Source organism: Corapipo altera, unplaced genomic scaffold (genome assembly GCF_003945725.1).
Source record: "Corapipo altera isolate COAL_440 unplaced genomic scaffold, ASM394572v1 268, whole genome shotgun sequence".
Lineage (NCBI taxonomy): Eukaryota > Metazoa > Chordata > Aves > Passeriformes > Pipridae > Corapipo > Corapipo altera.
The window spans coordinates 2,822,695-2,843,611 of NW_020884901.1; the positions used below are offsets into that span (position 1 = coordinate 2,822,695).

The 20,917-nt window shown below is 55.7% G+C and overlaps 1 protein-coding gene across 1 annotated transcript; it reads right to left on the reverse strand.

Annotated features, from left to right (window-relative positions):
- Positions 1-221: 221 nt before the first annotated feature.
- On the reverse strand, positions 222-9,149 carry AGPAT2 (1-acylglycerol-3-phosphate O-acyltransferase 2). The gene is made up of 6 exons (XM_027650276.1): positions 8,897-9,149; positions 4,820-4,953; positions 4,110-4,285; positions 3,823-3,918; positions 2,289-2,361; positions 222-1,833 (listed from the first exon to the last, which is right to left on the reverse strand). Exons 1-6 carry the CDS (start codon positions 9,082-9,084, stop codon positions 1,682-1,684), a joined length of 819 nt encoding a protein of 272 aa, XP_027506077.1. The 5' UTR covers positions 9,085-9,149; the 3' UTR covers positions 222-1,681.
- Between the last annotated feature and the right edge of the window lie 11,768 nt (positions 9,150-20,917).

Genomic DNA, 20,917 nt, shown 5'->3' on the forward strand with positions numbered 1-20,917 from the left:
CTGCACTGGGTATGGGGAGTGGGTGCCCATCCCTGTGGTTTGGGGAGTAGAAGCACAGCCCTTCTGCCTGGGGGGCACAGGGAGGGACAGGGACCCCCCACTGCCCCTCAATCACCAAATCCCCTCCCTGCAAGAGCTGAGGGATCAGGACCCCACATCCTCCTCCCTCAGCTCCCACACAAGACCAGGAGGCTCCTTTATTTAAATAATCATAGGTGTAATTTTTTTTGTAAAGCACATAACATCCTCAACCCAATTAAAAGTGAACAGCAGATGACTGCACACAGAGGCACTGCTGCCTCCTCCCAGGAGTCAGACATGGTTACCATCCCTCAGGAGCCCTCCCAGGGCCCTCCTGGGTTTATCCTCCATGACAGCCCTTTATCTGCCACTCTCACAAAGTGCTGGTTTGGTTCCCATCCTCCCACCCCGACCCATCCCACAGAGGGTCTGACCCCTGAGTCTGTACCATAAGGCCCCTCCAGTAAAGCCCCTGCCAGCACCAGCTCGGCCCAAGGGCTCCCTCCACAGAATTCCCTGCCTTTCCCAGTTGAGGCTTTAACCCCAAAATACCATATAACTGCAATTCCACTAACACAGGCTGCAAAAGCTGGTCGTGTTGGTTACCTGAGTAGCCCCAGGTGGCTCATCCCAAGGTCCCCTGTGCCATGAACAGCAGAGCTAAAGGTAAAGGAACCACGGACCTGACCCAGCCTTTGAGGGCATCAACACTTCTACAGTTCCCAGTGAGGGATCCAGGAGCTCTGTTGGTCCATCCATCACCCCAAAGCACAGGGGAATCCCCTTATCTGACCGGGAAAGGAATTCATGTCCCCAGAAGGGAGAGGTGAAGCCTCTTAAGCCCCGTTCCAGCTGCAGCTCACCCACCCTGTGGCTCCGAGGGGTTTTACAAGCCTCGGAGAGCGGCAGAGACACGCGGGACAGGCACCATCTTTCGGCCGGTGCTGACCATGACAAGTGACAAAACGAGCCCGACAGAGCCCTTTGCATCTGTAAGGGGGCACTGCAGGCACCGGGACTGTGGCCAGGCTGAGCCGCCACCACGGCAGGGAGCTGCCAGCAGTTTCCCAAAACAAGATGGGGTTGGCATCTCAAGGAGACAGGCCCGTGAGTCCCGCTGTGCCAGGTGGCAGTGCTCTGGGCTGTCCGGGGAGGACACTGCATTCCCAGCGCTGCCGAAAAGCCAAATCTGCATTTTCACCCGATTCTCGGCCCTCTCTGAGCATCAAGGTTGTGCAGATACAAACTGCTGCCTGGTGGTTTCCATCTGGGACATCACAGGGCTGAGCCTGCAGGAACACACGTGCAGGGACACTCACGTGAGGCAGAGCCCAGGCTCCAGCCAGGTTTTTGCTGTCACCCCATGCCAGCTGCCTGAGCTGGCGGAACTCACCCCTCTGGTCATTGAGCCCTTTGGTAGCACAAGTTTGATGCCTGAGAAATTCAGAAAAAGGAGACGTTTCATAGTGAGAAAATGAACCCATAAGACAAATCCGCTCGAAGGGAAACCTCAGTGCTGGTTTGACACCCTGTGTGTGCCAGTCCACGGTGTTCCCAGAGTTAGAAGTCACTGCAGAGGAAGAGAAGTTCCTTCAGTATTTGGCAACAACAAACAAGTCCCTTCAGCCACCACCACATGGTGACATCACTGGAGAAGCCTCTAGGACGAGTCCTTGGCCTCGCTTGGACGGCCCGACAGCCTGAAGAGGGTCTCCCTCATGGTGCAGAAGCATCTGTCAGTGAGGTCGGTGACATCATCTGATGTCAGGCCTTTGGTCTCTATTGGGGGCAGAACCTCCACCTTGATTTTGCCTGGGAACAAGAGAGGAGCCTGTGAGAAACCCACATGCCACAGGAGCTCTGTTCCCTGCTCTGCTCCCTGCCCTGGGCAGTCCCAGCATAGCCCTCATCCCATCCCAGGGCTTCAGGCAGTCCCTAGAGTGCAGGCAGAGGCTGTGGTTAGACCAACAGCTGTGCCAAGTAGAATACTCCCCTTGTGCCCCAAATTGCCACCCCAGCCAGAGCCTGCCCAGAAAAGGAGAGGTGGTATCCAATCTTTAATGAAAACATCCCTCAGTGTATTTAATTACAGCCTTTCCTGAACTAACCCAGCCCAGGCTCTGGTGCCAAGTGCTTTGAACTGACTCCAAACATCTCCCAGCGGGACTCCTCCTGTTCACCCCAGCTCTGCTTCCCTCCCACACCCTTGGGAACCAGATCTCCACAGGAGGCAACATCAACACTGTCTCCAAGTGACTCTTTGGTACCTGAAGTAAACAGTTTCGTCTTTGGGTTATAGAAGGTGGTGAAGGAGGAATACACCACAGGGATCACGGGGACCTTGGGGAAGGAAAGAAAAAGAGGAGTTACTTGCACTGCAGCAACTCAGGGCTGGCCAGAGACAGGCAGCAAATCCCACATAGCAGAGCTGACCTGGCCTGGCTCTCAGACACACAGGGCACACACAGCAAGACCCACTTCCAAAGGCTGGGACAATTAGGAGTCAAACAGGATCAAAATCACTCCCCAGCAACTCAAGGCACAGGGATACTCAAAGAACTAGGGCCAAGTTCCACTTCAGCCTCAGGTCAGCACTGGCTTTTAGGGCTCCTCATCCCAAGCCAGGCTTCAAAGCTTGGGTATTGTCTGTCCTGCAAACAAACACTGCAGGATGCCTGTTCTGCCAGGCCCTGCCTGCTGTACCAGCACGTGTCTGGGGCAAGGCAGCTGCTGTGCCTTCAGCTTCTAAGAAAAGGAGTCACCAGTTGCCATCGATTGCTCCCGGGGAAGCTTCAGGCAGAGCCAGGGCCAGGAGGGCAGGCACAGAGTCGTTATTCCACGCTGATAACACAGACAGGATCTACAGTAGGTGACTCAGGGGGTGTAGCAGAGGCGGGTACCAGTTCCACTGACATCCTTCCCTTCCAGCAGCTGCCAGGCCCTGCCTTGGCTGCGTCACCCAGGCAGGAATGGGGATGGTACAACACAGGCTGCACCCTGGGTTTAGGTAGTCGATCTCAGCAAGGGATCTGGCACCTACTCCCTTCTCCAGAATCCCTGCTGTAACCAATTTCCCCTGAGGCCTCAAATCATCCCAGTCCCTGGCACACTGCCCCAGTGCCCTGCCCAGACAAGCAGCCCCCTCTGAGAGCATGGATAGCTCTGGCTGGCTGAAACCAAGGAGCTGTTTGCCTGCTCCCCCACTGACTGCTCATGGATGTTGTCATTTTGGGGAAAAAAGACACATCAAGAAGTGCCATATGGCCATCAGGGAGGGAGCAGCTATTTCCACACAGAGCAAGCCCAGATGTTGCTATAAAGCATGAGCATTAACAATCCTGAATCAACTCTGCCCTATTGGAACCTGGGGGATTGAGAAATGCATCGACAGCTTTGGGATTCCCCAGGAAAGCACCTGCTGGGCTCCCTTCCCAGAAGGAGCTCTGGGCTACAGCCATGCCCCCAGAAGCCCCTGGGCACAGGCACTGCCAGGAAAGCCTGGAATGAGGGTCAAGTGTGCCTGCCCTGCAGATGGAACACTGGGACTGGGGCAGGCAGCAGAGAGGAAAAGGCAGCTCTCCACTGCCTGCAGCCACCTGTCCCCAGCGTCAGGTCACTCCCACAGGGGATGGAAAAGGCTCTTGGCTCCTTCTGGGCAGCACTTCTGACACCTAACAGTGGTTTACTTGGGGAGGTGTTACCTGGGAACCTGAGAGCAAATAAACCACACACTGCACGACCAACCTGGAATGCCACTGCAAAAGCACTCAGGGTGCCTGTGCAGGGGCAGAGCACTGTTACCTGTGCCTGGACAGCGAGGTGAAATGCTCCTTTCTTGAACGGCAGCAAATCCCCAGTGCAGTTCCTTGTGCCCTCTGGGTACACCCACACCTTCAGCTGCACATGGGAGAGACAAGGCTTAACTCCAGCAATCCACCTGCAGTGCCCCGAGCTGCCAGTCAGCTTTGCCAAGAGCTGCAGGTGGCTGTGACTCCAGGTCAGCCAGCACCAGGAGTTCCACATGCCCCCGTGCCACCCCGGGGTGCCCAGACACAGGCCACCCCACTGAGCCCCACGGCCACACTCACGTTCTCATTTGCCATGGTCTTGGCAACCTCAGCCATCACCATCTTGGCGCTGCTGGTGCTCTTCCTGTTGATGAAGATGACGCCGCCGAGGTAGATGATGAGCCCCACGGTGCCCGTGTACATCAGCTCCTTCTTGCCCACCTGGACACAGTTGTCAGGCAGGATCTCCATCAGCCCTAATGGGATGGCAGAGGGCAAGACCCAGCAGTCACCCTGCCTGCCTGCACCTCAGGTGGGACAGGGACACGAGCTGAGGCTGGGAGGGGACAGGGATAGGCTGGTGCCTTGTTTCAATCCTGGCTTCCGCTGCCACCAGCAGAGCAGGAGACTTGGCACACAGCAGTGTTATGGAGCAGGGTGGCTGCAGGTGACAGCAAGAACCCCCCAGAGGCAGCTCAGTCCTCAGTCCCAGGGAGCCCAGCAGGGCCACTGACACACATGCTGGGTCAGCCAGGCCACCAGCGAGGCAGGGATGTAAAAGGGAGCTGGGAAACAGCCAAGGGGCAGCAGCACCTGGGGTGCTGCACAAGTGTGGGATTGCTCAGAGCGAGGAGAGACCCTTCCCATGTCCAGCACTGACAGGGAAGCTGGACCAGCTGGCTCTGCAGCACAGACTGGCCAGGGCAGGGGCTGCTTGGCCAGGACACACGAGCAGGACTTCTCTGATGGTGAGCAGGAGAACTGCTCCTTCCCTCCCACCAGCTCCTCACCCATCATGTCAAGGATGCTCTGATGGTTGGACACAATGATAGCAGGGCCCTCCACCTCGAAGTTCTCCAGCCCCTTCACCTCAAACCTCAGGCCAAAGAAATACTTGAAGGTCTTGACCACAGCTTTGATGATTCTATGGAAGAGAAGAGCAGTCAGTCATGGGGTAGGGGGGTGACAGGGGCTGCTACACCCAGGGTGGGTGGGAGGAGACAAGAAGAACTCTAGGACAGAGATAGGACAGAGAACCTCCAGTCTTATTTGCCCTCTGGTCCACCCAGGTGTCTGCCCTTCATGGTCCCACATGCTCAAGGTACTTCAGTTGCATGCCAAGTCCTCTCTACTCCTAGTGTGGGAATTTTACTGGAAGCCTGAGGGAAGCTGATTGTAATTTTGAGGCTGGTTCAGCCAGACTCAGTAGCCCATGCTTCCTTTAAGCTGACAGCATCAGCTCACAACAGGCTCTTTGGAAGTGGCAAGCCCAGCCTAGTGCAGCTGTGAGAGCCTTGCAAAGAGGGCACACTGGAAACCCTCCAAAGTCCAGGAGAGGAGACATTGTTTTCAGCACTGGATAAAGGACCACTCCTCCTGCAGCCAGTCCCACTCATGGAATGCTGTTCTTTTCGCCTGTGCCATGGCTCTGGGCTGCTCCAGTGCTACCAGTGTCTTCCTCTTGCAATCAGTGCCCCCTCTCAAGTTGTTCAAACAGTTCTCCCAGGAGCTGCCACTCCCCAGCACACAGGGATCAGCCCTCACACCCAACACCCAAGGAAGGCTCTGCCCGTTCTGCTCCTCTCAGTGCTGGAAGACACTGCTCAATGATACAAACAAACCTGGGGTGCCATCACCTCATGGGAGTCCAAGAGAGGAGGGGAATGGAGGTGAGAGACACTTCCCTGCACAACCCAAGGATGTGAGCAGCAATCAGGATGCTCCCCACGCAGCTTGGCAGAGGCCCAGTGCCCCCCGGCAAACACATCTTCAAGCTTTTGCCTGTCAGTTCCCTTCCCCAGTGGATCTACAGGTCTGACAAAGCTCTCAGCTCTTCCCAGGGCTGGGGGCCCGGCTGGGAGACACTGGCAGCTCCACTCAGCCGTGCCAACACATGGAGCAGGCTGCCATGCCCTTGCCAAGCGCACCCAGCCCAGGCCCATCGGCCGAGCCCCTGCCAGCCCATGGCAGCAGGGCCCATCTGTGCCACCCCCAGGCAGGTGGGACCTGGGGACCCTCCAACTGGGCCAAAGGACACAGCCAGAAGCTGGCAGAACGCAGGGGCTATTTTGGGCAGGGGAGCAGCCATTTACCAGGACAGGTGGCAGAGGAAACTTGCACGTGAGCAAAGCTCCCAAGAACAGCCACCAGCTCTGCTCTGCTCTCCCCCAGAGCTGATTCAGGAGCTGACCTGCCCTCCAGCAAGCACCTGGATGTCCTGCCTCAGGGACACCTTCTCCCTGGCAGACAGGGGATGGAGCTTTCCTCTCTACAGGAGGAGACAGAGGGACAGTGTCAGCTTTGCCACCCCACCACAGGGTCCAGCTGAAGAGCTGTGCAGCAGCATCCTCCTGGGAAGCATCCTTGTCACCCAGAGCAGGAGGTGAGCACCTGGACAGCACCTCATCCTGGCAGCAGCTCCCAGCATCTGCTCTCCAAAAGTATCCACATCCCTGCCATCTGCTCTTGAGCCACATGACTTTCCCCAGCTTGCTCCTACCCACAGTGGGGTTCCCATCTCTGTGGGGTGTCCTGCCATGCAGACCATCCAGGCACTGGCTTTGACACTGGAGTTCAGGCCAGGCCAATGCCCCCGGGTGACACTGTTATCAGTCCTCAGTTCAACTCGCTCCAAAGGTTATGGTCACACCCAGAGAAAGGACACAGGGAGGTGTATGGAATGCAGAGCTCCAGAGCTCCACGGGCCTGCTCCAAGGTTCTGGGGGTGTAGCTCAGGTGAAGAGATGAGGCTGCCCGTGAGAAGAGGCAGGGTGACACAAACCAGTGAGGTCATGGGGGATGCCATGCCACCAGGCTGACCTAAATCACACTTCTCCTCCCTTCTGACTGCCAACCAAAAAAGAGGTCACTGCTCTGGAAGTCACACTGCTCAGTGGCTGCCGGGAGAGGCTGGTTACACATTACTCAAGAGCAACCATCCGGCTTCCTCCTGCCAGTCCAGAGCCAGTGTTCCCTTGCACAAGATATGGTGTGAGCCACTGAAAGAGGCAAAGGGGCAGAGCTCAGAGCAGTGACCAGCAGCCCTGCTGAGCTGCCCACGTCATCCACAGGGTTAAGAGGATGGATCCGACCCTCCTTAAACCCCAGAAACAGCTTCTCTCTCGGTATAAACGATCCAGACTTGGTGCAGCCACAGCTGCAGAGAGCTGTAAACCCGGTGTACATAATGCCAGATGCAAAGAGTACAAAAATAAGAGGGAATGTGGCTTTTCAGTGCATCCATAACAGTCCTAGTGTGAAAGCCAGCAGCCCCCAGATTCACGTGCTGTGTTCCACAGGCTATCCCAGAGGCCTGTTTGGGATACTCTGGTTTTCAAGGTCTAAGGAAATCTGCTTACCAGATTTGAAGTCCTTACAAGAGGTTTCACCACTAGATAAACAGCTCTATCTCTATCAGACACCCAGGGCAACCTCTTCCAAGCCATACCAGCTTGGCACTGGAGCCAGGAGCACAGCAAGAACGGGGTGTTCTGCGCCAGACAGTGACACTGTTATCACTGTCTGTCCACCAGCACATGCTCTGCTCCAGCCTCCTTTCTCAAGCTGGAATAAGCAGACTGGGATGTTGGAGAAATAAGGAACTTGCTGGATCACCTCAGCCACAGACCTCCCAGGGGCTGGGATCCATCACAAGGATCATCAGCCAGTGCCAGCATGTGATTCTGGCAAAAACTCAGCTCAGAGTTTCAAAATGAGGCATTATCCAATGCAAGAAGTTCTTGTTCCCAAATAATTCCTTTAAGTTTACAGAAAATTTAGAGGGTTTATTTCTGGGGAGGAATTAAAAAGAGAGCATCTCTATCACTGACATCATAAATTCTCCCAGCTGCAAAGATGGTTGTGCATTAGAAAGCTGCTCCTGAATGAGCCAAGGCAACCAAAGCTGGAGACAGGGATAGGCAGGAGATTCCAGAGCAAACTGCTGCTTCCAGAGCCTGGGACCACAGTACAGGCTGGGGTGGGCAGGGCAGAGCCCTCGAGGCAGCACATCAGTGCCCTGTGCCCACTCACTCTGCCCTGAGTCCTTCCTGTGAGAGCCACACTGCAAAGTCCAGCTCCACCTGCTGAGACTCTGCCCAACCTTTGATCCAAAAGGATGTAATAAGGCAACAGGGCTCCCCTTTCCCCTGCACCCATATAACCCGGCCCAGATATGGAGGTGAAAAGTTGCCTATGGGATTGCAAATCCAGGAAACGGAGTTGTCCTGTGCTGCCAGCAGAAGTGCCATCTCTGCCCTTAAAATGTGCCTTGGCACGTAGAGGAGCTGCTGGACGAGAGCAGCTCCTCAGCCCCTGCGCCGGGTGTCCTGTCAGGACACACGGGCTGACAGCAGCTGCACGACTGCCCTGCTGCCGGCTCCGGGCAGCACATGGCACCCTGCCGGGCACGGCCTCTGCCTCGGCACGGAGGAAACACCCCAAACACAACCACAGAATCGTCAGGGTTGGAAGGGGGGGGGATCACCCAGTCCCACCCCTCCGCCGAGGCAGGGTCACGCACAGCAGGTGACACAGGAATGCACCCAGGTGGGTTTGGAATGTTTCCAGAGAGGGAAAATTCACGACCTCCCTGCGCAGCCTGCTCAGCGCTCTGCCACCCTCAAACACTGCCGTCCTGTAGCCTTTCCCCCTCAAAAAAAACAAACCCAAACCCCGTGTGGGGTCTGGACCTTCCAGGCACCTCATCCCCAAAGGCGGCTCGCTGGGGGCGAGGGCTCAGCCACGAGCCAAGAGGGGACCCCGGCTGATGTAACAGAGGCCGCCAGCACCCCACCAAGCGCTCCGGGGCTGACCCCGATGTCCCCAGCGGGGGTCTCATCCGACGCCCCCGGTGCCCCCTCACTCACCTCATGTTCTTGACGGTGCGGCCGCCGTTGACCAGCAGGCAGGCGGCGGCCGCCAGCGCCGAGGACACCAGGCACAGCACGCAGTAGAAGCCGATGCGCAGCGCGAAGTTGACGGCGGGGCTGAGCTCCATGAGGACGTGGAGCAGCAGCAGCACCGCCGTGCCACACACCAGCCACCCCAGCTCCATGACGGGCTCCACCCGAACGAACTCCTGCCGCCGCCACTGCCACCTCCTCCCCGAAAAGCCCGGGCTGAGCCCGCCTTATGTGGGCGGCACGTCCCGCCCCGCCGCTCCCTCAGCGGGGCGGGACGGGCGCCCGGGGAATGTTCCTCCGGGAGCGGGGTGCCTTCCTGGGCAGGGAAGGTCCGTCATGGAAGGAGGGTTCCTTATGGGGAGGGAAGGTCCCTCTTGGAGCGGGGTGCCTTCCTGGGCAGGGAAGGTCCCTCATGGAAGGGGGTCCTTCATGGGGAGGAAGGTCCCTCTTGGAGCGGGGCTCCCTCGTGGTGCTGTGCCAGTCTGGGTGCCCCATGGCACGGTGGGCGCTCAGGGATTGTCCCTTATGGAGAGGGGGTCCCTCATGGGCAGGGAAGGTCCCTCATGGAGTGGGGGGGTCCCCTCATGGTGCTGTGCAGATCTCAGGTGCCCCACAGTGTGGTGGGTGTTCAGGGAATGTCCCCCATGGAAAGGGGTCCCGTCATGGTGCTGTGTGGGTCTGAGTGGCCCATGGCAGGGTGAGGAGGGAGTTTGGTCCCTTATGGAGCCATGTGGGGGTTTGGGACCCTCACAGTGCCGTGTGGGGGTTTGGGACCCTCATGGTGCCATGTGGGGGTTTTTACTCCTTCAGTGGTGCTATGGAAAGTCTTTGGGTTCCCCTCATGCTGTGGGGGGATTTATGTCCCTCATGGCAGTGTGTGTGATGTCAGGACTGTTATGGAGCCTTTTGAGAGTTTGGGACCCTCACGATGGGTTGGAAGGGACTTCGAAGATCATCTCATTCTAAGCCCCTGCCCATGAGCAGGGACACCTTCCACCGGACCATGTTGCTCCAAGCTTCATCCAACCTGGTCTTGAACACTTCCAGGGATGAGGCAGCCCTGGGAGGTTCTCTGGGAAACCTGTTCCAGGGCCTCAACACCCTCACAGTAAAGAATTTCTTCATAGTATCTAATGTAAATCTACCCTTTTCCTGTCTAAAGCCATCCCCTCTTGTTCTATCACTGTATGCTTGTATCCAGATTCCCTCTCCAGCTTTCTTGTAGCTCCTTTAGATACTGGAAAGTGCTGTAAGGTCTCCTCAGTCTTCCATTCTCCACAGGCTGAATAATGGGGTTATAATAGTTGGTCCCTCTTGGCACGGTGAGGAGGACCTTGGGTCCTTTCAAGGCCATGTAGGGCCTTCAGTTCTCTCATAGTGCCATATGGGCTCTTTGCGGGTCCCTCGTGGTGCTGTGTGAGGTCTTTGGATCCCGTCCTGGCATGGTGTGGGGTCTTTGGGTCTGTCATGAAAATTCACAGATCAACGTGAGTCAGGCTGTGAATTTTGGTGACAGATCACATCTCCCTGCCCCTCATCTTGCCCACCTTCTCTACTGGTGCTTGATGCTGCTTTTTTAGTGGCACAAATGTGCTGAGTGGGATGGAGCTTTCCCTGCTGGCACTGGAGGTAGGGCAGGATCAGGCCCAGCAGCTCTGTGGGTGTGAAGCTGGCACAGGAGATGAAAGCATCTGCTGGAACTGACACAAACCGTTCACTGGCCTTGGCAGGTTTTGCAACACTTTTTATAGCAAAACCCCAGTCCCGTGGGTGGCGGAGACTCCACTGGGATGATCTGATCACCCTCTTGGCATCCACAGCCTTGCTGCTCCAGGAAAAATCAAGGAAAAGTGTTGTCCCTTTTAAAATAACCTTTATTCCCTCAGCTCTCCTTGGATTCACCAACAGAGGTTACGTGCTGTTCCCAAACAAGCTGTCACTGGAATGGTGAGGGCTCACTGCACTTTCACTGCCCGCAGCAGCTTTAGGGCTTGAAGCAGGAGACAACCTCCTTCTCTCCGGAGAGCTCCAGGCCAGCTCTCCCTATGACTGCCAGGCAATGACATCTCAGAGCTGGTCTCATGATTCCAGCAAATGCCACAAAGAACCCTTATTGTATTAGCATCTCAACACAGCATTAGATTAATCCCTCCGGCCTGTGTCGTACAGACTGTTCAGAGAGCTCCAGCACCCAGCATATGTCTGGGAAGTCACCGAGACCTTTGCAGCTGAGCAGACGCTGGGCTCCGAGCGATTCTGCGCTGTCCTCATGACGTTTGTGCTTTTGTTGACATGGGAAGAAAGTCACTGGTGATCTGTCACCGGGGCATCGTGTGAGTCGATCCGCAGAGCTCACGAACGCTGGCTGATGTTGGGAATCTGAAATGTAAATCCCGGCACGGCCGCGGTGCCGGCGGCAAAAGGCATCAACAGATACGGCGTGGTGGGGATGGCAGCGGCGCGGTGCTTTACGTGTGGGCTCCTGAAGGAGCTTGGCTGCCATTCCCTTCTCCCCACGTTCTCCAGCAGATTAGCTGGAGTAATGCAAATGAAACGTTTGATATCAGTCTGTAGCTCAAGGAAGGGGAGTGCTTTCTGATGCCAGATTAGAAGCCAGACATGGGCCTGCCCGCTAGCAAGCAGAGCTGTCACGCTGAGTTATTTCATAAGGCAGACGGTTGTGCTGCCAGATGACGACAGCCTGTGCGTTAACATTGTCATAACAAACTGCCTGATGGAAGAGGCCCGTGAGCCTCAGTGCGCTGTGAAATGCAGCAGGGATCACCTCAAAGCCCCTGAAACGCGGCTGTTTTGGGACAGAGGCAAAGGTGACCCCGTCCCTGCCCTCCCAAGCTTCAGCAGCCAGGATGAAGCAGTTCCAAATTCTTTAAAAAACCCAGTTTACTAGACTGCGCTGCGTGTTTTGCATATTTAAGCTACTGACTGGATTATTTAGATGTGATGGAAGTGTACCCTGCAGGTAGTGTAGCTGAGCAGGGTCCAGAATCCCTGGCAGAAGCAAGAATCCACCAAGTGCCAAGCAGAAGGGTCCACACAGCATCACTGCTGGTAGGATTTCTCTGCCTCGGTCCGTGGAGAGCCATGAAGCCAAGAGCGTTACCCTTGGCCATAGTTTTCTGATGTCTTATAAAAATCTGGCTGTGTTATTTTTTATCTTTTATTTGTCTAAACTTATTGCTTCCCTTGGAAACAACATGTGACCTCACTGTGGATGACTAGCTTCTGACTGGAAAAGAAATAGAGCCAGGGAGAACGTGTCCCACGCATGCAGGGAGAAGATGAGTGGAGAAGGGAAGAGAGGGAAAGCACTCAGAGGGGTAGGAAGGAAGATGTGTTCATCGCCTGGCATCAGTGCACAGGGCTCAGCAGGTTGTAGAGTAGCAGGAGGCTCGAGGCCAGGGGGGTGGGTGCTCAGCAGGACCCTCCAGGGATGCTGGCTGTGCCAAAGGAAGGTTGGATCTGTCTGCAGAGCAACATCTTGCTCCTGCTGCCTCACCTTGCCTCTGCCCTTTGGCAGCTCTACCCGTCAGCCTCTTTGCCTCCTGCCAAGGGACATGTGTTGAAAGCAGCAGCTGGGTTTGGTGACCTTAAAGAGAAGGGAGGAGGAAACAACCAGCCAAACATCCTCATTCTGGGCCTGGCTGTGGCACGCATGTGCGTGGCTGGGGAGCCCTCACAGGAAGCTCCTCGGCACCAACCCCTGCTGCTGGGTGCTTCAGGGCGGGGACTTGGGGGCAGTAGGATGATCCACACATCTGCTGTAACTTCTTCCAGACCTCTGTCAGTCTATCCATCCATCCTCTTCCCTCTTTACCTGTCTCAACTAGCAGCTGGCTTTGAGAGAGTCTGGCATCTCTGTGTCTCACCCCTGTGTAGCTCAGGGTACACAGAACATCCCAGCACCATGATACAGACAAAGTTATGCTGCTGTAACTTGCTTCCACATAGGCAGGGCTACAAACTGGGAATTTGAACCATTTTTGCATCCATAAGCAAGGCTGCCTAAAGGGCTGACACCCGTGGGATGGCATCACTGAAACCTTTTCTGGAAATGTTGCTCTGGCAAAGACAGCAAAGAGGTCTGCCCTGTGCTGTGCTGGCCTGGAGAGGGACACTGCAGGCTGCTTGCAGAATGTGGTGGCTAAGAGCAGTTTGTGCAAAGGATGTGGGTGAACCCCATTTCCCTCTCAGTTGTTTCAGTAGAAGAGCACCAGCGCACAGGAGGTGAAACCCTCCTGCTGCTCCTCATGTGGGTGGTGTGGAAGCCCACGGCTGAGTCCACGCTTGCACAGGCAGAGCTTCAGACTGACCCCCAGCCCAGCCTCTATGTTGGCTCCTGCTGCTCCATGGCCACACTCCCTGTAGTTGCTGGGCTCCCCAGCAATAACACGTCAGCGCTCTTGTGACAACAGAGTAAACAGTCAGGGAGGAGCCGGGCTGGTGACTCAGCGTGGTTTGAATGTGAGCGCTGCAGTTACCCACAGGACAGAGCAACAGGCTTGCACAAGAGCCAGGAGCATGAGATTGCTAAAGTGCCTGGTGCACAGCATCCACTGGCCACTGGAAATACGAAGAGCCCGAGGGACTTTGACTCGGGGAACGTGCAATTAAGAGAGAAACACATTTTAAAAGGCTATTAGATAATCTGAACCTTCCTTCCTGTAACCTTTACTCACCTACAAGTAACTCTATTGAGAAAGTAATGACGTTTTATGTGGGATGTTCACGCCAGCCAGTTGTGGGTTTATGGTACCATCTCTGTGGAACTGGAGCCCTTGGCAGGTTTTGGGCCCCACGCAGCCTGTGCTCTGCAGGTGCTGTGGGACTCCCAGCCCTGCCACTCCTCACACACCTAACACCATTCTGCAGGGAATGTTTTCTTGGGGCTTGTCTTACCTCTGCCTTGAAAGACTCAAACAAGGATTTAAATCCACGCAGGGCACGAGGCTGATTTGGCATGATCCTTATCCACGAGGAATGCCTCAGCAGCAATCCCATGGAGTGCCAGGGCTGTCAGGCAGAGTCAGTGCACATCAGTCAAGGACTGCTGCTGGGGCTTACACCCCACCATGCCCCCCAGCACTGGCTTTTATTTTTTTTCTCCTGGCAGACTTTGACAAAAACAGGAGCTAGCAAAAACATGAGACTGCAAGATCTTACTGTTGCATTTGCATTTGTACCCACAGGCTGGAAATCCCCCTGCACCTGATGTTCTCTACACCATGCGCCCCAGGAGAGGCTCTGAGTGAAAGGAGAGTGTCCTTGGCACAGAACATGGCCCCTGATACAGCATCTCATCTGGCTGCAGCACCTGAGCTCCTTCAGGCCCAAGGATGGAAAGCTGAAATCACTTTATTTTCCAAGTTGCAATAGGATTAGGCTTTTTCCTAAATGTCATGTGTTAAATTAAGGAAATCAAATTGTTTCTGATGGATTTTGTGTCGGTGGAAGGGACTGGGTGGATGACCTGGAGACTTGACAGACTGAGCAGGAAAGGCAGAGCCATTAGCCAAGGGCTTCTCTTGATGGGCAGCCTGGAACTCGAGAGGGGTTTGCTGCATCTCCCATGACAGAATCTCTCATCTCAAGTCAGCAGCAACGTGACATGTCCCACCTGGGCTGGATTCCAGTGATGGTGCTGAGCTCTGTGTTTGTGTTTTCAGGGCTGTGACTGTGTCTGGAGAGGAATAGGACACTGGTCTCCATTGGGATCCCCACCCCTGCCTCCTAAAAGCATTTCCCTTACTCTGAAGCATCACTTGGTATCTGCTCTTTGCAGGCCCTGTTAGTTGAGCTGTGCTCTCTCCCTGTGCTCCCAGCAGCAGGTGCTGAGCATGGCATTACCAGGTTGCCAGACCTGCTGGCACAGTGCCACAGGGTGTGCCAGCACTGTGGCACACAGCAGGACTAAAGGGCCTTTGGGCTAAGTCCGTGAGTGCAATTAAACCTTGGCTCAGCTTCTGCATCACAGGGCTGTTCCTGGGGCTGAGCTCAGCCATGGGGAGCCACAGCACCTCCCGAGCTCGAGATTGCCCAGGGACCATGGTTTGCTCTGCTGATGCCAGTACTGCCAGCTCTCTTCTCAGTCACCTTTGAAGGTGATTCCATCCTCCTGCTCCTGAGCACATCTCCAGCACCCTTCTCTGCCTCTCCCAGGAAAAATGAGCTCCACTACCTGCGCAGACAGTTGCTGTTGCTGGACAACACAGGAGCTGTTGGAGAATTAAAAGGGGTGTTGCCACCACAGAGCAATGGAAATGTACTGACACCGTTGGGAAGGGCGGGAGGGAGCGGAGCAGCCCGGGGTGCTTTCAGCACAAAGACCGTTTCTCTTGTGAACAACTCCAGTCTTGCCACAGGAATGAACTCAGCCATGGGCTGAGCCACTGGGCTGGGGCTGAGCTCACACAGGGCTGAATCGCTGAGCAGGCTGCTGGGACTTGTTGCACCACTGCCAGGCAGCAGCTTTGTTTGGTAGATGCACAACATGAAACCAGCACCCAGCTCTAAAATCAGTACCTAGTTCTTCCAGGAGTACCTATGTGTGAACAGAGGGTCTGGGTGACTCCTGGTGCTGAGGTACCTGGAATTAGATGCCACAAACTCTCCAGCTACTCCCATCTCATTCTACAGCCTGACCAGAGCTGTCAGTGTGTTGCAACTGGCTCAGGACCTCCTCCAAGTGCCACAGTCCAGCACAAGGTGAATCCTTTTCCTGGCAGAACTCCCTAGAAATAAACCACGCTCACCTCAGCAGGCTAAAATCTAAAATCCACATGGGGAATATGTCTCCATGAAACAAACAGTTTCTCTCTCTCTGTTTCCTCCATTATTGATTAATGCCTCTTAATGACTCTGGCTAAAAAACTCTTGTAGTTGCCGCCTGTCATGGAAGATCAATGGAGCAGCATTAGCAGGAGATAGAGGCAAACTGTCCTGGTAAGCTCTGCAGAGGCCGTCCCAGGAGCAGCCCCGCCACCTACACGATCGATAGTTCAGCATGACCTCTTCCTTTTGCTTGCTTTTTCTCTCCTTGAGCTGGTTGGGCAATAAAGTCTTGACTCCAAGCTTTCACCAGGACTAGATTATAACTATCCCGATTGATCTGATATGTAAAGAATAAAGGGCCCTCTTAAGCCAGCTGTCTGCACTGGAAGAACTCAAGTGGCTGCGCAGGCAGGGTCAGACCCTCATTAATTCCTGGCTGCTCGGGACCCTGCTCATGCGAAGCGTGAAACTTGTGCCACAGTGCTGGAGGGAGTCAATTAGTCATGACAAATCCAATCCGACTTCTGCCCAGAGCTTTCCCAGTCAGCTGCCTGTGCTGCTGGTGCCTTTTCACAAGTACATCATCATCAGAGCCACCATGCCCTGTCCCTCCTGCTCCCTTTTTGTGATGCATCTTCATTTCTTTTATTTCCTTTTCTGCAGAAATCGAAGTGCTCGGTGTGTGAGGAGGAGGGGGAGCCCTTTGTTGCTTCACACACTGAAGGTATGCTGCAGCCAGCAGAAGTGTGTCCCAAGTGAAGCCACACATGGGGGTCCTGGGCAGAGGAGGTGAGGGGGGTTCTCCTTCCTCAAACAGCCACTGTCTTCTTGAAAACCTTTTGCACACCCACCCTCCAAACTGCAGCCTCTCATAAACAGGGAACACCTGGAAGATGAAGGCTGACTTAAAAACTCAAGAGTTGTGTGTGTTTTCTCCCAGAACAGGACCACTTAGAGATCCTCTGATATCTCAGGTGGGTATGTGGGCTGTGGCTCCAGATAAAATTAATTTCCTGCTCCATGTTGGTGCAGCTGTATTGTCCCGATGCAGTGGGTTACTTGATGTGGTTCAGAAGTCAGTTGGGAAAGCCCAACCCTTCTTAACACATCAGCACCCTGGGCATGACCCCAGGATGCTTCAGAGGTGTCTGTGAGCATCTGAACATCACCTGTGGGGCGAGGGACCACCAGCATTTGCCTGGTCTGTGCCATGCTGTGATGCCACAGCCCATATTTTCCCGGGAGAGGAATGTTGAGCTGCGGGCATTAAGCCAGCTCATGTTTGGATGCCGTCCCTCTCTGGGCACAGTGGCCTGTGTGTCCACACATGGTTTCCAGAGCTGCTCGTCCCACCTGTGCATCTCAGTCTCCTCCAAGGCCAGCTGAGCCCTGTGCCTGTTCCAAGGAATGTCCCCCTGGCCAAGCCTGACTTTGGAAGCCAAATGCTCCGGGCGAAAGCCATGTCCTGGCTCTCACAGCAGCAGGAGTGCTGTGCCTCAGGGTGTGGTGTGGAGGGGCTGGGGGCTGGCAGGGGCTGTCTGTGGGCACCAGTGAGGGAGGAATGCCCTGGGTTGTGTCTCCTAGTGAAATCTGTGATGATGAATAACTCCATAACCAGCTAATCTGGGGATCTGTTTGCTCAGCCTCCTTCTCTGAGCTCCTTTTCCTCCTTGGCTGGGAAGTGCCCACAGTTGGCACATGACCGAAATCCCAATGAGAATCCCTTCCAGAGCCACTGGGCTGGCAGAGCCACAGGGCTCCGGGCCACAGCCACCACCCTTTGCCTTTAACCCTGGCACTGCTGGCAGCAAAGCCCTTGGGCTCCCCCTCTTCCATCCCATGGTTCAGGTGCAGGGCCTTCCCTGTCCCCAGCCCAAGGGGATGGCAGTGAATGGAGGCGGGATCCCCCTCAACCCGCGAGCTCTGTGGGGGCTGCACACCCTGCCCAAAGCATCCAGTGAGCCTCAGCAGCCCCAGCTTTTGACCTCCGCTAATTCCGTGGTGCTTAATTACAAGTAGCAGGGATTTGGAGAGGAAGCAGAGGGGGCGAGCACAGGACAGATTGGAGGGAAGATTGTGCTGGGGGTGGCAGGGCTGTCAAGCCAGAAACACAAGAGCTGATTAGCATTTCTAATTATAACCGCTGCGCTCAGCCCGGCAGCGCCCGGCAGGCAGCAGAGGCAGCTGACGGGCTGCGCGGAGCCAGCTGTGGATGCCACGCAGGAAGTGCGGGCGATCAACCTCAAATCCTTAAAGGATGCACAGAAAAGAGCATTAGAGCCTGGATCCATCATCGCCGGGGCTGCGGCAGCGCCTGGGAATGCACAGCTCCCCAGGACTCAAATCCCCCTGGTTTGTGCCCGTAGGGCTGATCCTGACGGCACCGCTTGGAGAGGGGAGAGCGTGTGCCCCTCTTTTGGTTCTGGGTCCTGCACCCCCTGCCCAGCAGTGACTCTGGGCACTGCAGGCGATGGCATTGGGCTGTGCCGTCCCCAGCTGTCACCCAACCCCGACATCCCACCCGCAGGAAGGCGGGTGCTCTGGAGGGGATGCAGAGGTGGGTGTCTGGGGCGTCCTTGCTCCGCGCTGCTGTTAGCACTGACTGGATGATAATTTATTCGTTATCATTTAATCAGGAAAATATTATGGGCCAGCGAATGACCGCTCAGGGCTGCGGCTGCCCTGGGAGCTCCCATGTCCCGAGGGCACAGCGCTCTTGGGGACGTGCCCGCAGAGCCACCGCCTGGCTGGGAAGCGATCAGAGGCCAGCGTGCGGCACGATGCGGGCTTAGCTGGGATTAGCAGGGCTTTGACCAGGAGAAACTGAAGCGACTTAATCAAGGGAGCGAGTGAAAGAATTCCCAGGGAAGAGATCATCATCGATTGCTTTCGGCATCTTCCGGATGGTGCCTGTGGGACCCTCTTCCCCACTTCCGAGCCGCACAGCTCAGCTCTGAGTGCCTGCCTGCTGCTGGGAGCCCATCCCGGCAATGCCAGGGGATTTTTGGGAAGGATAGAGATCCCTTGCACAGGGGCAGCCCAAGCTGAGGGAGCTGGAGCATCCCTGGTGCCGGGTGCCTGGGATAGAAACAGGAGACAGGAACAGCAGGGAAAGATCTCTTTTCCCTTGCACGCTGAATATAAGATAGAATCACACCTGCAGAATTGTTATTACTCTTTTGATTGGATTAATTAATCATTCAGTGATAACTGCTTATTAGGCATTCCAACAATCAATACTAATCACTTAATTACTTGGCATATTACAGCTTGGGAAGGTCTGCTCATTGCTAATTAGATTCGCTGGACAATCCACCTCTGAGTGTTGCAGAGCCCCACGGCAGAGATCCGTGGATTTCAAGGCTCCCTCAGCTTTGGCCCAGGTCTGTAATTCTCATCTCCATCCAAGATTTCATCCCACCTGTGTGTGCCACAAGTGACCCCCAAAATCAGGGATCAAGACACAGGGAGCTGTGGCTGGAGGGTGAGCAGGGAGCGAGGGGTGCTGGGTATCCCAGGCCATGGCACAGAGGGGACATCGCTGCAGGCAGGACAGATCCCAACAGGCAGCTCTGTGATGAGGATGGGCAGGCAGGAGCTGGGGTGCAGGTGAGGAGCCCGGGGTGGGCAGGGCAGGAAAGTTGCTTCCACTGCTCAGGCTCCCAAGATGGCACTGAGGGGGGTGGGAGAGAAATCCCACTGAGGAACGCTCGGGTGAGCATGAAAACGTCTTCAGGCTGGGAGGAAAATAAGGAATTTGTTGGTGTTTGAGAAGAACTGTTGCCCCGTAGCTGTGCAGGAAAGCAGCATATCACAGCACTGAGCCCCTTCTCATCCTCTCAGCTGGCTGAGCTACTGGGCACCCAGCGATGCACCTTCCTGTCCCCGCCGTTTTCCAACCCCACTGTGAAAAACAAAAATAAGTCACGGAGGTTTTCTCTCTTACTGCGTTAATTAAAACTAAAAATAAGCTGTAGAAGTTCCAGAGAACCACCCTGGATTCAGTGGGATGCTAAAACCTGCATGAGTGGGAGCCGTGAGTGGCCAAGGCGATGTTCATCGGCCCCGTCACTGCAGCAGTGCCGTGGGCAATGTGAGCTCACACGGAGGTCTGGGCATTGCATGGGCTTCTCACAGCATGGGAGCAGTGGGATGATCTCAGGGTTAAAAGCAGACAGCAAACACACTGCAGGATTTGGGGGTTCCAGCCAGTTTTGTGTGATGCTTGTTATTTATCACTGCTATTTGGATTAGACCAGCAAAGGCTTTTGCTTGACACTGAGTAGTGAGCTTGACACACACACTGAGTGAGGATCTGGGTATGGAGTGACCAGCTTGATTTTAAAGGTCATTTTGAGCCAAAATGCAAGAGGAGGGAGCAATCTGAACCATGAAAAGGGGACAACTGGATAATATGAAGATCTAAATAGCAAGCAAAGAATTACCCTAACAATGACCCCCCAGGACCAATTTCCATCATATTTTTGTCTCCCTGTCCCCCTTGCTTGCCTGTGTACACCGCATCCCCCTGGACAAGGCTGTCCCTGGCCTGTCTGTCGGTGTCTGACACAAAGCAGCCCCTGTCTTGCCCTGAGGTTTCCCTGCCGAGCCGCAATGCAAACAGGGAGGGCAGCCAGTGCTGCTGCTGGGCTTTGGGATGGAGAAGGGAAACAGTGAGGAGGCAAAGGAGCAGGGATGATGGCAGGTCTCAGCCTCGAGGGGATGCAGCCCCCGAGCCGTGCTGCGGGTAACCAGGGGGGGCTCTGGCAATCTGCCACCCAAAATAGCTTTAAATAAAGCTTGGGGCTTGGGGCCGGGGCACATCAGCCTCTCCATGGACCCCCTCCGACAGGGTCGTTAGCGGCAGCTGGGGGACCTTGTGTGGTGGAGCCTGGGGTGGGATCCCCGGGTGGGTGGGACCCCTGGGCTGTGGGATGGGACCCCCAGGTGGGATGTCCGGGTCCCCAGATGGGAGGTCGGGTTGACCCAGCGTGGGTGTGACCCCCGCGGGGCCGGTGGGGCGGGGGCTGATGCTGCGGGGCCGAGCCGAGCTGAGCCGGGCAGCAGCCCCCCGCCTCCCCGGGCTGCGGGAGCTGCGTGCACCGCCCCCCCATCCCGCACCGCCCCGCGCCGGGCGGAGCCGCCGAGCCCCGCGGGCCGGGCCGGGCGCTGCGGCGGAGCGAGCGGGCGGCGCGG

Excerpts from the sequence above, each read along its gene's own strand:
- AGPAT2 (XM_027650276.1), bottom strand. The coding sequence starts at position 9,084 with ATGGAGCTGGGGTGGCTGGTGTGTGGCACGGCGGTGCTGCTGCTGCTC. Across the intron at positions 4,954-8,896 it reads CGCACCGTCAAGAACATGAG|AATCATCAAAGCTGTGGTCA; the intron begins GTGAGTGAGGGG and ends TCTCTTCCATAG. Across the intron at positions 3,919-4,109 it reads AGACCATGGCAAATGAGAAC|CTGAAGGTGTGGGTGTACCC; the intron begins GTGAGTGTGGCC and ends TCCCATGTGCAG.